The sequence below is a fragment of the Gopherus evgoodei genome, chromosome 1, assembly GCF_007399415.2.
Source record: "Gopherus evgoodei ecotype Sinaloan lineage chromosome 1, rGopEvg1_v1.p, whole genome shotgun sequence".
NCBI lineage: Eukaryota > Metazoa > Chordata > Testudines > Testudinidae > Gopherus > Gopherus evgoodei.
The window spans coordinates 277,023,521-277,040,336 of NC_044322.1; the positions used below are offsets into that span (position 1 = coordinate 277,023,521).

General features: G+C 48.3%; 2 protein-coding genes across 9 annotated transcripts; one reads left to right on the forward strand and one right to left on the reverse strand.

Annotated features, from left to right (window-relative positions):
- Window positions 1–547: 547 nt before the first annotated feature.
- Window positions 548–9,222, reverse strand: CYREN (cell cycle regulator of NHEJ). 5 transcript variants are annotated; one of them, XM_030548421.1, is made up of 4 exons: window positions 9,081–9,222; window positions 5,324–5,473; window positions 3,863–3,929; window positions 548–2,321 (listed from the first exon to the last, which is right to left on the reverse strand). In XM_030548421.1, the coding sequence occupies exons 2-4, from the start codon at window positions 5,449–5,451 to the stop codon at window positions 2,082–2,084; spliced, it is 435 nt and encodes a 144-aa protein (XP_030404281.1). In that variant the 5' UTR covers window positions 5,452–5,473; window positions 9,081–9,222; the 3' UTR covers window positions 548–2,081. The 5 variants fall into 5 exon arrangements, with proteins under 5 accessions (XP_030404281.1, XP_030404280.1, XP_030404282.1 ...); XM_030548420.1 differs by having other exon boundaries at window positions 5,324–5,453; window positions 9,081–9,221; XM_030548422.1 differs by lacking the exon at window positions 9,081–9,222 and adding an exon at window positions 8,923–9,074 and having other exon boundaries at window positions 5,324–5,453.
- Window positions 9,223–9,338: 116 nt separating this feature from the next.
- LOC115644289 (heme-binding protein 1-like) lies at window positions 9,339–16,585 on the forward strand. 4 transcript variants are annotated; one of them, XR_003998468.1, is made up of 3 exons: window positions 9,339–9,448; window positions 11,322–11,439; window positions 16,385–16,585. XR_003998468.1 is itself a non-coding variant. In XM_030548426.1 (3 exons), exons 1-3 carry the CDS (start codon window positions 9,345–9,347, stop codon window positions 16,554–16,556), a joined length of 435 nt encoding a protein of 144 aa, XP_030404286.1. In that variant the 5' UTR covers window positions 9,339–9,344; the 3' UTR covers window positions 16,557–16,585. The 4 variants fall into 4 exon arrangements, 3 of the variants coding, with proteins under 3 accessions (XP_030404286.1, XP_030404287.1, XP_030404288.1); XM_030548426.1 differs by having other exon boundaries at window positions 16,344–16,585; XM_030548427.1 differs by having other exon boundaries at window positions 11,349–11,439; window positions 16,344–16,585.
- The last annotated feature ends 231 nt before the right edge of the window (window positions 16,586–16,816 follow it).

Sequence of the window (16,816 nt, forward strand, 5' to 3'; positions counted from 1 at the left end):
AATGCATATCTTCTGTTTTACATTTTCTTAATCAGTATTTCTAAGCTGATTTTATATTTTAAATGTACTCTTAAGCGTTCATAAAGTAATCATTCCAGTTTACTACATATTTAACTCACTGAAACAAAGACATTTTAATTAATCAGTCACAGAGGTTTAGTGCACAGGTGAGCAAACTATGGCCTGCGGGCCACATCCAGCCCGCGGGACCCTCCTGCCCGGCCCCTGAGCTCCTGGCCCAGGAGGCTTGACCCTGGCCCCTCCCACACAGCCTCAGCTCAGTGCCCCACCAGTGCAATGCTCTGGGTGGCACAGCTGCAGAGCCCGGCCTGACACAGTGCTCTGTGCTGCGCAGTGGTGTGGCTGGCTCCCACCGGCTGGCACAACTGTAACACCGTCAGCCACCGGTGCTCCAGGCAGCATGGTAAGGGGGCAGAGAGCAGAGGGGGTTGGCTAGAGTTCAGGGGGATGATCAGGGGGTAGGGGTGTGGATAGGGGTCAGGGCAATCAGAGAGCTGGGAACAGAGGGTTGAATGGGGGTGGGGATCCCTGAGGGGCAGTCAGGAAGGCAAGGGGGTTGGATGGGGTGGCAGGAGGTGGTCAAGGGACAGGGAGCTAGATGGGCGGTGTCCCCAGTAAAAGATGTGTTACTATCTTTGATCTTAGCCAGGAGACTGAAAAAGAGGAGGCCAAAACGATGACAGTGGAAAACCTTTTCCAGCACAGCAGTGTGCATTCAAACCCACCTGCAAAATATTTCAGATTAGATGCTCATATTTTATATGTTAACATGGCAGAAAATGCAGCTCAGATAGTTGGGAAACAGGTGCTGAGCCTTCCCCATAGCAGAGATTTAGTCTCTATGGGTGTGGATCGGAGCTAACTATCACCACCCGCTACTTGTTCATGGCAAATGAGATAGTGGCATCACCACACAGTTTGTAGGTCCCAGCTGGGCAGAAAGCACCACTGGGCCTCTCCCCGCTGTTTAGTAGGCTCAGGCCAAGGACTGACTAGCGCAGAGCTGGAGCACGGTGTTGCAATGTTGTAGAACATGTTCAACTGGTGCCATTATCTGCTCTCTGGTTGAGTAACACATGTGCATTCAAAGCCCCCTGTATTCGCACCATTGCAATAATCTTTGTACACAATATGCCTTGTCAGCGATCATTTGCAAACTAACCACTCTCTGCTCACTACTACTCCTGCCTGAGGTAGACACACAGTGGGTATTAAGAGTTGTGGGTAGATGCAGAAATTATGACTAAAGTGCATTTAAACCAGGCACAGCAGGGGGAGCTTGTGAACACGTCTGCCCTAGGCAATGGATCCGGTTTGCTTCTCTGGCTCACCTGGCCATCAAGCAGAGACAATGCAAGTCCACTGACAGATCAGGTAAATATCACATTAACAGGTGATATCACGCTAACAGGTGGGGGAGGAGACAGCACAGGGTGGCTCATGGTGCAGTCAGAGCACACGTACACTTGTTTTTTAAAGAGACATTAAATATTTTAATAATCTTTCGAAGTTAATATAATACTGATAAAAGGTGCCCCAATGACAACCCTGCAGAACAAACTGTTTACTCACAGATCATGGGTTGCTACACAGCAAGTCTCCCCCACACCTTCAAGTGCCTGCCCTGCCCTGCCGAGCTCCACTCCATGGAGGAGGAGAGTTCAGTCTCCATGACTTCTGGGAAGAGAATGACACTCAGGAGGCCACTTAGTATCAGCTGGGGAGCTGGCCTGCAGAGGAGGGGACCCGTGGCTCACAAGGAAGAGGCTATGAAGGGGGTAGGTGAGAGGCTGGGCAAGGGCTGTACTTGAACCAGACATTGGCCATGCAGCTCATGGCAGAACAAGGGCGAGCTCCTCTCAGACATTCTCACCTGCTCCCTTCTCCTGGGGCCCCATCCACCCCACAGCTCCAGGCTCCCTTTGAATTGGGAGGACATTGGGGGCACCCATACAGCCCCACACTGCTGTATCCCCACCCACTGGAGCCAGCCTCTGGGTCTGCCTCACCCTCTCCCTTGGTATTATTTTTGCTCTGCTTAAAAAAAACTCCACAAGACGTTAGCTGAAAAATATCTCCCGGACGTATTTCAAAGCATCATCCTCGTCGTCCTCAGTGTCTGTCCTGCTAGTACAGCCCGAAGTATCTGGCTGAGCGCAGGGCCTGGGGTCTGGCCTGGGGGTGCTGGCCCCGCCACTGCTTGCTGGACTCCACTGAGGCTCCATCGGTGTTTGCTGGCTTTCCTGCTCCCCTTCTGTTTCAGATGGAACATTCCCCTCCATTTCCTTGTATTTACAATTCTGGCACAGAAACAAACCGTATGTGTCCATAAACCATTTCATCCCAAGCATGACACAAGCCAGAGGGAGAAACACCCATCCCCACCGGCACCGGGGCACCAATCAACAGAAGGCTGATCAACAGCTGCTGCATCCCACCCCACTTAACAGCACACAGCACGCCGGCTTAGGCCGGGCAGTGAAGAACACCGCTCTTCACCACTGAAGCTGCGGGGAAATTTTGGACAGAGTTACCCAAGCTAAAGTTTGGTGAGGACGCTGCAGTTAACACCTGTGCACCTTCAACAAGAGTGTAATGGGGTCTTTAGTGCTCAGGGGGAAGAGGGGGGTTAATCTCCTGAGGAATAAAGGATTCTCCAGGAGTGAACAGGAGAACTTTAACAGTCAGGAACAACTAAGGGCCAGTCCGGCAATCACAGTCACGTGGGCTGACCCGTGCACCCATTACTGAAGCCGATGCACAAGCCAGGGTCTGCCTGCTGCGATCTAACTGCAGGATCAAGGCCACAGGAAGTGGGAGACTCCAGGCAGAGAGCCCGGGGAGTTTCCAACCTAATGAGAGAAAGCTGCTGAATGCCATTAACATCATCTCCTGCAAGGTGTGTGAAGTCAGCAATCTAGCATTTACTCACCCAAGTGAGTGTCTGACAAGCTCCTGCATCCCCTGGCACACCAAACCCAGGTGGCCTCTCCCAGTCCCCACAAGGCCAGGAAGGAAATCACAGCAGGTTACTCTCCAGACCCGCACACACACTCCCATCCCCCACCCTTAGCACAGGATGCAGGACTGATTGGCTGGAGGCTCCCTGAGACACAGCAAGGGTCCCTGTGATGCAGGTGTTGGAGAGGGAGAGGCAGACACGCTTAGGGGACGGGGGGGGGGAATTGCAGTATTCCAGAGAAACCTCCCCTCCCCTCAAAATAAATAATTATTGGGAATCATGCTACTAAACCCCATTAACCAGGTGCCCTCTTTCTGCACCACCTTCCTGCTGATTACAAGGGCATGTGTATAAAGAGGCAGGATTTCTCTCCACGCATTTACTTATAGGCATTCCTATAGCCCTCCTCACCAGTCTAAGCATCTCAAATGGTAACCCCCTGGCGAGGGGGGTGTACCATTATCTCCACTTTCTGAGGGGTAAACAGAGGCACAGACAGATTAAGTGGCTTGCACAAGGTCATGCAGGAGTGTGTGACACAGCATGAAATAGCATGCACACTTTCCAAGTCTGTGCTTCAACCCCCAAGTCACTCATTCCCTCCTCCTGCCTGACCCATCCACTGTTGTTGCTTACATCACAATGCTTCCAGGGGGCGTGATACAATATTACACACGCTGAACCATGGCATCATTGAAATGGAGGTGGCTGGTTACAAAGGAGAACACTTCCATTTAGCCTCTCTACAGTGGAGTTTCGTCAAGGGAAGTGGTGGAAGCCAGACATTTTAAATTAGCCTAGGCAAAAGCATGAGAACAGGGACATGTTAGGAAACTGCTGCACTGGCAGGAAGATGGACCAGCAGGCTTCAGTGCTCACCTCAGCCAGGACCCCCAATGCCACGTCCACCAGCTCCGCTTCGTTCATACAATAGACAGTCACGGTCCTGAACAGGCCAAGAGGAGATCAGAAGAGAAAACAAAAGCAGGGGTCAGATGGGGAACCCTGTCATGGGCAGAAATGTAAATGCTGCCCCCGTGGAAATACAACCAGCATAGGAAACAGCAGAGGAATGTACTCATGGGGGAATTCTGCACTACTGCACAACGCAGAATTTGGGCAGAAATTAATGGTTTTGGCACATTTCCTTTTCCCCCGGACAGAAATGGACAGCAGAGCTGCTGGATGTCACTAGGGGAGCGCTGGAGCTGGCAGAGGCTAGCTTGGAATAGAAGATACTACAGGGGAGGGAAGGAGAGAGAGCTGGAGGGTTCCTGGCAGTTGCAGCTGTCAGCATGTCCTGAAGGAAGGAGGCAGCATGGATGCAGGAAACTCTATACAAGCCCCTCAGGACCCAGCATCAGGCTATTTTTCCCTCTGGATCCCTGGGCTCTATGGCAGAGCGGGTGTGGGTGTCTGGGCTGGGGGCCCTGGCAGCTGGGCTCTGTGGGGAGGGAGTGTGGGTGTCTGGCCCCCCCTGCTGAGCTCTGTGGAGAGGGGGCAGAGAAACAGGAACTGGGTTGCTGAAGGGGTTTCAAATATAATTGGCATGACTGCATAGTGTTATTTTGACAAATAAAATATGCAGAATTTTAAAATATTGTGTGCAGATTTTTTTTTTTTTTTTAGGCATAGAATTCCCCCAGGAGTAAGGAATGTCTGCACAGGGGGTCATTGCACTGTTTGCCTTTGTTTCTGCAAATTTCTGTTTTTCAATAGCAGGAAGTCAGAAGCTGGAGCCTGCTTGTCCTCTCACACCACTTTTACACCAGTATAAATCTGATGATTTGGGCGGAGTTATTCCTGATGTAAATCAGCTCAGAGCAGAAATCAGAACCCTTTTGGATCATTCCTTTCTGTATATTTTCATAACCATTATGATTCCTTACACTTCTAAACACAACAGTTATCTCTGCAGGATTGCAAAGCACTGTACAGGCTGGGGGAACAAGGCTCATGTACAAATCCAGCAGCAGGGATCGAGTACCAGGAACGCTGCCCAAGAGGAAGTGAAGAATAACATAGCTCAGAGAGAAGATAAATACCCAACAAGGGATTCAGCTATGGCTCCAGCTTTTGTGAAGAGTGTAATAAGATCAAGGCAAACAGCTCTGTGTTTTCCCTCTCTCCTGAGAGACAGCAGCTCTGCCAGCACAGCGCTCCCTGCAGCTCTGACACAGGGAAAAACACCCTGACTGAGCCTCCCACTCCACTTTTGTGTGATACTTTCCCTTCTCCTTGGAGGTTCTTAGCCAAGCGCTGACCAGGCCCAATGGTGCTTTGCACACAGGAGCCAATGCGATTGCAGCCCCAAGTGGCACAGCTGCACAAAGCGCTTACCTTGCCACAGCTGGCTTCTTCACCCTCTTGGCTCTCACTGCTGACATAGTCTTTCTTGGCTCCACTTCCCTCACTGCCATCCATGGCGGGAGGACCCTCTTCTTTGCCTTCCAAACAGCACTTTCCATCTCTTTGCATTTAAAAAAGGAACTGACACACAGTCAAGACTCAGCCATTTACACAGTTCAGAATTCACCAATGTGCCTGATTGTCTGGTGCTGTCCTATGCACAATCCCTTCCCCAAATAGGAGCATTCATTAATCCACGGCTAATGGTACCCATTAATATCTTAAAGGGACACTGCCAAAAAAAATACATATTTCAAATAGGGCTGTCAATTAATCACAGTTAATTTTTTTGAGTTAATCACATGAGTTAACTGTGATTAAAAACATTAATTGTGATTAATCGCACTGTTAAACAATAGAAGACTAATTGACATTTATTAATTTTCTGATGTTTTGCTACATTTTCAAATATATTGATTTCTATTACAACACAGAATACAGTACATGCTCACTTTATATTATTTTTATTGCAAATATTTGCACTGTAAAAATGATAATTCACCTCATAGAAGTACTGTAATGCAATCTCTTTATCATGAAAGTGTAACGTACAAATGTAGATTTTTTTGTCTCATAACTGCACTCAAAAACAAAACAATGTAAAACTTTAGAGCCTACAAGTCCACTCGGTCCTATTTTTGGTTCAGCCAATTGCTAAGACAAACAAGTTTCTTTACATTTACGGGAGATACTGCTGACTGCTTCTTATTTACAATGTCACCTGAAAGTGAGAACAGGCATTTGCATGGCACTTTTGTAGCCAGTGTTGCAAGGTATTTATGTGCCAGATATGCTAAACATACATATGTCCCTTCATGCTTCAGCCACCATTCCAGAGGACATGCTTCCATGCTGATGATGCTCGTTAAAAAAATAATGCGTTAAATTTGTGACTGAACTCCTTGGGGGAGAACTGTATTTCTCCTGTTCTGTTTTACCTGCATTCTGCCACATATTTCATGTTATAACAGTCTCAGATGATGACCCAGCATATTTGTTTTAAGAACACTTTCACAGATTTGACAAAACACAAAGAAGGTACCAGTGTGAGATTTCTAAGGATAGCTACAGCACTTGACCCATGGTTTAAGAATCTGAAGTACCTTCCAAAACCTGAGAGGGATGAGGTGTGGAGCATGCTTTCAGCTGTCTTAAAAGAGCAACACTCCGATGCGGAAACTACAGAACCTGAATCTCCAAAAAAGAAAATCAACCTTCTGCTGGTGGCATCTGACGCAGATAATGAAAAAGAACATACATCTGTCCGCTCTGCTTTGGATTGTTATCGAGCAGAAGCTGTCATCAGCATGGACGTATGTCTTCTGGAATGGTGGAAGGGACATATGAATCTTTAGTGCATCTGGCACGTAAATATCTTGTGATACCGGCTACAACAGTGCCATGAGAAGGCCTGTATTCACTTTCAGGTGACATTGTAAACAAGACGTGCGCAGCATTATCACCTGCAAATTGTAACCAAACTTGTTTGTCTGAGCCACTGGCTGAAATAAAACTGAGTGGACTTGTAGGTTCTAAAGTGTTACATTGTTTTATTTTTAATAGTTATTTTTTGTAAATAATTCTACATTTGTAAGTTCAACTTTCATTATGAAGTGATTGCACTACAGTACTTGTATTAAGTGAATTGAAATATATATTATCTTTTTTTTTTACAGTGCAAATATTTGTCATCAAAAATAAATATAAAGTGAGCAATGTACACTTTGTATTCTGTGTTGTAATTGAAATCAATATATTTGAAAATGTGGAAAACATCCAAAAAATGATTAAAAACTGTATTCTATTATTGGTTAACAGTGCAATTAATCACAATTAATTTTTTTAATTGCTTGACAGCCCTAATTTCAAACAAACTTGGGTTCTCTCACCACCTAGGACTGAAAGCATTTTTAGAAGATCTGGCTTATGTTTAGCCATTGCCAGTTACTTATTGAAGTTCCCTCCTCTTGACCAGAAGAATTGGTGTTTAACTGTGCACGGACGGCAACTAATTTCTAGGGCCCTACCAAATTCAGGGGCAATTTCATGGTCATAAAATTTTAAAAATTGTTAATTTCATGGTTTCAGATATTTAAATCGGAAATTTCACAGTGTAGTAACCACAGGGGTCCCGACCGAAACAAAGTCATGGTGGGGTCGCAACGCTAATGTTGGGGGGACGGAGGCAACAGTATTGCCACCCTCACTGCTGTGTTATTGCTAGTGGCGGCACTGCCTTCAGAGCTGCGCTCCCAACCAGCAGCCATGGAGATACCTGCGGGTGGGGAAGGTTTTCAGACATGGGTCCGACCAGGCCCTGGAAGCTGCTTTTGCAGGGGAAGAGGAACTCCCATGCCTCCCAGCCCGTCCAGGACTAGCATCTGGAGACCAGTGCATAGGAAGTGCCCCTAGCCCTGCTCCTCCCTCATACACTAGCCAGATTTCATGGGTGAGATTAGATTTCACGGTCTGTGATGCATAAATTTTGGTAGGGCCCTCCTAATTACTGCTCACCCCTGTCACTTAATCAGATAGGTGAAGCAACGAGCCCCAGGCCATGAACCTAATCAGGATCAGAAGCTCCTGAATGCAATTCCTACACTCAGACCATGTTGCCTCCCCTCCTCAGATTTTTCCGGTCCCTGGGCACTAATCAATTGTGGCTGTGATTAGGCTCACAACTCTTCCAGGAGAAGATTTATATCTCTCCCCCCCCCCCAAAAAAATGTTTTCATTCAAAATAATTTCATTAAACATTTTTGTTCACATAAGGGCTTATTAAAGATGGGCTGCTTTAAAGGGGAACACATTACCACAGGGCGGAATAAACTAAACCAAACATGGCCTACACTGGAACCTTATGAGAACAAGAGTTTGGATTCACCTGAACCAGTGTTCAAATCACCACGTGTTCCTTATACATCCAACAGAGGATGCACCTGTGCTGTGAGTACAAACCTTCCTGCAGCAGGCTGTGCCCCACTGTCTTGACAAAAACTCCACCAAAGCATGTTTTTAAAAGTCCTGAATTCAACTGAGCATGGAACTGGCTCCTGCTCCGTGCTTTTGTGCCTTGTTTCTGTCTGGTCACTGGGCCCCTGGTTCTGTAAGCAGGCCCCCAGAGTTCCTTGCTCTGTGGTTGTCAGCCCTGGGGATGCTGGACAGAGGAGCAGCGGCTCAAGGAGATGTTCTGCTTGGACTCTGCTGCTAATGCCTCAGCAGTGGGTGCTACCACCGGGCTCCCAATGATCTCTTCACCCTGGCGGCCTCCTGGGCCTCAGATAGCAGCATGGATAAGGGAAAGGTGCATAAAGAGCTGGACTCTGGGTAACAGCTTTTGCTCCAAGCCTCGCCTGCGCTAGGGAAACTGACAGCACTTCCCACTGGTTATAACACGGTCCTCCCCCAGACCTGCCGGAGATCAGCTCTCGCCTTGTGGAGCCAGGCAAGGAGTGACCTTTCCACAACGCAGCCAGGCTCAGACTGAGCTCTGAAATGTATCACTGCTGAAAACACATTCCAAAACCCACCAGCATCAGAGAGTCACATCGGCAAATGTGCATCACCAGAACAGCTGCCTTGCCCCGTCCCTTGTGCCCCCACGGCTCTGGGGCGGGAGACAAGCTGCCCCCGGCAGGAGCAAACACACATCTCCAGAACGTGCCTGGCCTCCCTCCAACCCGCTTACCCCAAGGAAGGGCCACAGGCCAGCTGCTAGCAAAGGGCTGGGCCCCCGGGGGCGCCTCCAGCTCTCAGGCCTTCCCCAGACGCCCTCCACGGGGCTGCTTGCAGGGCACGCTGTGCACGCAGAGTGTTACAGGCCTGCAGCTTTCCCAAGCCCCGCCTGAGTTACGGCGAGCACCGGGCTCCGCCTCGCCCTCTCCCCATTGGATGGCGACTGAAAAACACTAAAGCGTCAGGGGGCTGGACAGTCGCAATAGCGCCCCGGGCAATGCGGCTGCAGAGCCCCCTGCGCTCTGGGTGGGGATCCGCGCTGCAGCGCAGGGGCGAGGGTTACTCCCGGGGAGGTCAGCCCAGTGCCATAGCGCGGGCCCGGTAGGCGTAACCCCCACACCGCTGCCCTGCGAGCAGACCCCGCTCCTCTCACTCTGTGCCCCTGTAGCTAGGGTGCCCCATCCGCCCGCTGGGGGGCTGTTTGTGTTGCAGGTTTAGGCTGTGCCCTCCCCAAGGCCCAGGCTGCTGCCAGGGAGACACTTTCCTGACGTGATTGCACCCTCGCAACCCGGATGGAAACAAAACTGCGGGGCTGGGTCTCCCTGTAATTAAACTAAGTCAGGTATCAGGGGGTAGCCGTGTTAATCTGTAGCCACAAAAACAACAAGGAGGACTCCGGTGGCACCTTAAAAATAACAGCTTTATTGGGGCATAAGCTCATGAGTAAAAAACTAAGAAGCGTTGACCACTTCCCTTTATCCCCCGGGGGAGGCACCAAGTCAGTGGGCTCAGTAACTCGGCACAATGTTAACGGGTTAACGAGTGGAGGCTGGGATGGGGTAGGCAAACATGGGCAGTGTTTTTTGCAAGAGCTCTAGAAACCAGTTAAAAAAGTGGAACTTGCATTCTTTGAATTCCGAAGGGCCTGTGGTCATTGCTGTAGGGATCTGAGGGGTTGCAGCCCTTTTAGACAAGGGGCAAGTTGAACATTTCGCTAAAGTACATGCTGAAAAATCAGTGGGCAGCCGTAGGAGACACAAAACAATGTATTTAGGATCATCCCCTCCCCCTTGTCAATTCCCTGTTTGGCTTGGCTTGATGCTTATGGCTTCTAAGAAAACTGACAGATAAGAGGAACAAAGTTACAGTTTCAGAGTGGTAGCTGGGTTAGTCTATTCAGCAAAAACAACAAGGAGTCCTTGTGGCACCTTAAAGACTAATATTTATTTGGGCATAAGCTTTCATGGGCTAAAACCCACTTCATCATCTGCATGGAGTGATAAGTAAGCAATATAAATGGACACAAATCAGACATCAAGAACTCTAACATTCAAAAACCAGTAGGAGAGCACTTCAGTCTCCCTGGACACTCAATAACAGACTTAAAAGTGGCAATTCTTCAACAAAAAGAAACCTTCAGAAGCAGACTTCAACAAGAAACGACAGAACCGGAATTAATTTGCAAACTGGACACCATCAAATTAGGCCTGCATAAAGACTGGGAGTGGCTGGGTCACTACAAAAAGTAATTTTCTCTCTGTTGATAGAATCATAGACTTTAAGGTCAGAAGGGACCATTATGATCATCTAGTCTGACCTCCTGCACAACACAGGCCACAGAATCTCACCCACCTTCTTGTCAACTGTTGGGAATGGGCAATGTCGACCTTGATTGAATTGGCCTCGTTAGCACTACAAAAAGTGACTTTCCCTCTGTTAAGTATCAGAGGGGTAGCCGTGTTAGTCTGGATCTGTAAAAGCAGCGAAGAGTCCTGTGGCACCTTATAGACTAACAGACGTTTTGGAGCATGAGCTTTCATGGGTGAATATCCGACAAAGTGGGTATTCATCCACAAAAGTTCATGCTCCAATACGTCTGCTTGTCTATAAGGTGCCACAGGACTCTTTGCTGCTTTCCCTCTGTTGATATTCACCCCTTCTTGTCAACTGTTGAGAATAGACCACTTCCATCTTGACTGAATTGGCCACATTAGCACTGATCCACACACACACTAGGTAAGACGGCACCCATCTTTTCATGTGCTGTAATATTTATACTACTTACTGTATTTTTCACTCCTTGCATCTGATGAAGTGGGTTTTAGCCCATGAAAGCTTATGCTCACATAAATTTGTTAGTCTCTAAGGTGCCACAAGGTCTCCTCATTGTTTAAGTGACACTTCTGGCCCTACCCCTTTTCCAGCTAGGAAACAGCAAAAAAAGTTTTCTCCGTCTCCCCCTGCCTCTCTCAAGGCAGTGCTGTTATCTCCCTATCACAAGATCTGGATCTCCCTGGAAGTCAGCACAGCCTGGAACCATTTGTTGGTTTGGGTTCCCTCTGCTGGCAGAATGCACAGCAGCAGTGTTAATGGTAAGTCAGTTATGAACTTAGTACTGTAGTGCTTTAAACTCGTGACTACAGTGTGTGGATTTTAGATTATACAGATGCCATAATGACCTTACCTCCTGCCAAGAGTGAAGCAGTTTTTAAAAGGGTCCCATTGTAGCGTGGGACTGCATGACACGACTCATTTAACCCATTAACATTCATAATTTTTAAAAATTGTCACTATCCTAGGAAAAAAATAGATGCTTTATGATTTCCAGTCTGTACATTTCACAAAAAAAATGCCTCTTAGACAATCTAATTTATGTGAAATATTTGTGCATTACAGATAAGGCAAACCCCACCTTGCTTCTCTCTGGGGTAAGAGATAAGGGTATAAGTTTGAAAAGACCAGGGCTGTTTTTTGCCTCATTTTGAGCAACTTAACAAGTAATTGATTTTTTCCTTACTCCTTCTCCACCCCTGCCCCCATCTTGCCTGAGTTCTCTTCTCCTTGCTGCTGTTACCTGAAATTGGGCCAGCTAGTAAGCTTAGGGAGGACTAATAACCCACCAGTTTGGTAGAAGGTAAGTGTCTCACAGCACAGCAATGGATGGTGCGATGAAGGTCAGGGCTGCTGAAAGCAGGTTCGGGTCCCAGTGAACAATTTTTTTCAGGCCCTCCCAGAAAGGGCGGACCAGGCCAACAAAGCCAGGCCCTGGGCCCTCTTCCGGACCACTGGGCCCCAGTAATTTGTACCGGCTTCCCCCTTCGTCAGCCCTGATTAAGGTAAGTCTTCCCGAGGCATGATGGAACACAATGCAGCAAACCACTGACCAGGTGGTCCAGGAAAAGGGCCTTCACTGGAAGTACAATCTTGTGAGTGCACTCCCGAGCACATGGCCCCTTCCCCTTTTAAGGACCTGCTCCTCATGGCCTGCGACTAGAGATGACTTGGCTGCGCCTGATTGGTCACACTCCACCTCGGGCAGTGTCCATGCAGTGTCTATGCATTGGGTGTGTGAGCGCTGTCTAGTCAGAGTGCCAGACACCTTGTCTATCTGGGAGCTCTTCTGATCTTCCAGCTGCTCAAGCAGCCCATTCATCCCACAAGCATTCCAGGAGGGAGGGGAAGGGGGAAAGCCACTTCAAGGGTATTCAAGGAGGGAGAAGAGACAAAAAGGGAAGGAGGTGTAACAGACCTTTTGAACATACAGATCACTGCTGCTCCTACAACAGCTGCCCTTTAAGGGTGCACGTTGTTCCAGGAGCGGCGCCAGGGTTTTTGGCGCCCTAGGCGCAGGGCCGGCTCGCCGGTCCCGCGGTTCCGGTGGACCTCCCAAGAGATGCCTGCGGATGCTCCACCGGAGCCGCGGGACCACCGGACCCTCCGCAGGCACGCCTGCGGGAGGTCCACCGGAGCTGTCTGCAGCCCTCCCAAATCCTGGCACCCTAGGCGACAGCCTAGGTCACCTAAATGGAAGCGCCGGCCCTGCGTTGATCACAGTTTAGATCCAGATCAACACACACAGCAATGGACTTTGATTGTTCCCCTTCATCTCTCTAGTGACTGACACAATATGTGTTCAGTTATCTTCACACAGCTGCACTGGATGAGTGGATTTTATGCTATGTTTCACTTGTGCACTATTCCCCCACTCCCAGAGGCTGGGCTGAAACATGTTGCCTAGAGATCTGCAAGGCTGTGTCAGGGAAACAACAGTGGTCAGCAGATTTACAAATGGTGGAAGTGAAAGCTGGAGAACCTGGCTTCTATATAATACTACTCCACTGTTCATTAGCTTTGCCTGCATTATAGAAACTTAATGTATTACACAGTTTTCTGCCCCTCTTCCTCTACCTCCCCTCCCCAGCCCACAGTATCTAACACAGGGGTTCTCAAACTGGGGGGTCAGGACCCCTCAGAGGGGCATGAGGTTATTACATGGGGGGGTCGCATGCTGTCAACCTCCACCCCAAATCCCACTTTGCCTCCAGCATTTATAATGGTGTTAAATATATAAAAAAGTGTTTTTCATTTATGGAGGGGGGGGTCGCACTCAGAGGTTTGCTTTGTGAAAAGGGTCACCAGTACAAAAGTTTGAGAGCCACTGAACTAACAGAATGCAGATAGCAATATCTGTTAAAGTGTAGGTGTCTTGGCATTTAGCTACCAATGCCAGGAGGCAGTGTGCCTCAGTTTCCCCTTCCACACAGCAGTGTAGGACCATTATGCTTTTGCTGCTGTGCCAAGATTCCAGCATGTTTACCGGTATAAGCTGAAAAGCAACATGCTTGTGAGACTGTCTTGTCACCATCCCTAGTATGTACAAAAGTTTTTTCCAAAAATTAAGTATGTCACACATCTTCAAAGGGTTAAACACTAGTATTAACTCCTTTGTCTTGACCCATAGGTGGAGTAGCCAAAGACACAAGATAACCAGCAAATCTGTGGTGGACAGGCTCTGTTTACACAGTTTAGCTTATAAGGGGCCACAGGACTCTTTGCGGCTTTTACAGTTTAGCTTGTTCAGTGTATATTGCTTTTTCCAATCCTTTTGTGTACCATGGTATGAATTTAGACACAGAGTCTTCTGTCCCTTTGGAGAAAGCTCTCAATTCAGGTATGTATTTGGGGTTTTGGCAAGGAAAGGATGCACTGCAACCATGCCTGCCTCGGCCCCTCCTTCTGGAATCTCTTTGTGTTGGGCCCCACTCCCTTGTGAAGCTTCTCAAATGCAAAGTTTTTCTTCCTGCAGCCTTGAAGAGACAGTGTTACCTTTTACAAGGGTAGCAGGAACAACATCTTTCAGTAAGAGCCCCTTGGTCACCCCCCTGTCTGTTCCCAAAAGGTCAGCTAGCTGGGCTCTCGCCTCCAGAAGATCTAACCCCCAGTCTTCCCTTAAAACCTGATCAACAGGTGAGAGGTCTGACATTTCAGATACAGATTCTTCACCCTCCTCTTGGGGAAAAGCTTTCCTACAAAAGGTGGGCAAACTCCCATCCCCCCTCACCTTCCGTCTAGACTTTCCTCTCTGGGCTCCCCCATGAGGCACATACCCCTGCGTCCCCCAAAAGGAAAACTGTTCCTGATCCATCAGTGGGCTCACAGCTACCAACCATGACAGACCCTTCACTGGTCAGCAAAATCCCGCCCAACACACACACTTTCACTCAGGTTGGGCTTGCTTCCAGCTACAGAGGTCTATTCCCACCACAGCAGTTGTCAGGACCCCAACTTCCATCTCCGGGATACATGTCTCTGTGCACCCCAGAGTAGGGCCTGCCACTTCCTGGCAGTCAGCAGCTGGGAAGGCCACCCCATTACAAGGTGGATTATCCCCACCACCCCGGAGATGATCACAGGACAGGAGAGGGCTCTAGCCACCCTCTCTAGCAGAGACCTGCCCCTAGCCCCAGGGCTACAGGAACAGGCCTCAACGATCCCTGCCCCCAACAGCCCACTTTCCACTGCGACAGAGTAATTAAAGAGACACTCTCCTATTTCCTCAGCAGCACATGTGACTTCAACCGCCCCTCTGAGGCTTTTGTCACAAGATTCCTTCTTGCTACTAGCAAACCCTGGGACAGATTCTGCCACATCTAGAAAGCCATTCCCCAAGAGAAACAGTGCAAAATTGTGTACCACTGCTGTGATAGTCAGTTCAGCCTGCAAATCACCAGTTTCCATGTATACCTTAACTAAAGGTGCAAGGACTTTGTAACCTCCCCGCAATTTTAATTCTGCCATTTTTCCTGGTAACAAATCCTTTTCATCCATCAGGTCCCTCCTGACTACAGAAATTTCTGCACCAGTATCCCTCCAGTATCCCTTTATTATTAAGCTTAACAGCATGCATATGCTCACTGCTTCGTTGAGTAGAAGCAATATTTACAAATCCACTTATGGATGGCATTTCAGGCTGGACATCTGGAGGAAGGGGCTGGAAATAGGCACAAAGGAGTAAATATGATGTAAAAATAAATACATTAGGGTTTTCTCCTCTAACATTTCCTTTGTGGTTGTTAGTTTTCAATGAGCAGAATACTCCTCTGTCTCTCATATCAGTCTGGAGGTCCCTCGGCAGATTTCTGTTGAAATGATTGATGGTACAGATGTTGGCCATAGACTATAAGAGGGTATGCCAGTAACAATGAGAAAGTTAGGAACAGATAGATAAATAGTGGTCACAGCCCACCAGCTGTCTAACTCAGGGTCAGTTAGTGCCACATGGTAATGTGGACACGTGTCCTCTAGAAGCTAGAATCAAACCATCAATTGTCATTCAGGATTGAACAGCCATTTGGTATTTTGTTTGGTTGCTACACACACTAATGCTGAATTCAAATCCACTCCCTCTTGGTGAGATGTTTCTATCTGGCCTGGCCTTTCCCTTTGCAGTCTGGAAGCTCCTGCGGTGTGTCTGAATGCTGCCACAATCCAGCTTTTGTGTTTGGTTGCCTCCATGGGCCCGGGCTGCATTGTCAACAAAGATGAGCAGCATGCTGTTGGCTGTTCCTGCAGGAATCAGTAGCAGCCCTTTGTTGTTTTTTATCCGTCTCTTACTTGAACTAGCCAGAGTTTGGCTTTGTCTCATAGTTCAGGTTCCAGCAAGCAAGTATTCACCCCACAATTAACATCTGTGTTGGCAGGCTCAGCGCACAGACCAAGAATTGAATGGGCTTGGAGATACCTGTCCCTTCACTACAAGAAGCTGTCCCTTCAGGTTGGGGTTGAGATGTAGGGCAGGACGTGGGGGGCTAGTACAGGTGATGCCCATGCTTTATATATCTGTGAATGACTAAAGCTGTCTAGTCTCTGGGGTTCTCAAGCCAACACTTTTTGCCTGCACTAGATTCAGACAGGATAGCTCAGGAAAAGCCACAGCACAGATCTACATCACTATGTACTTTTAGTGTCTTTTTCCCCTTTTGTCACCACATTTCAGGGTTGTCTCACTCAGTGTCTCCATGTTTGGCTCCTTTGCAGGCAGTTTGGTGGTTATGCCAAGGAAGAGGATTATGTGAATTATGCCGCCAAGCTGCGCTCTGCCCTGGGGAGCGAGGCAGCCTATCGGAAGGACTTCTACTTGTGTAATGGCTACGATCCCCCCATGAAACCGTACTGGCGATGCAACGAAGTCTGGTTTGTGATGGAGTGAGCCACTGGCTTGTAAAGGTGTATGATGAGGCTGATGTCTTCTCCAGCTTGTTGTATGTGGATGGAGTCCTAGCTCTGTTCCAAACAAAACCACAGGCTCGCAGAGTCAAAAAAGAAGCGGTCTCAGTTATTAACAAAAATATAATTAAAAAATAATACAACGTGAACCCTCCCCAACAAAGCCTTCTGCCAGGCTTAGCTCCTTGTAGGATCCCCTGGCTTTAGGATCTGACTCTCTCAGGTACTAGTGCTCTTCCTGTT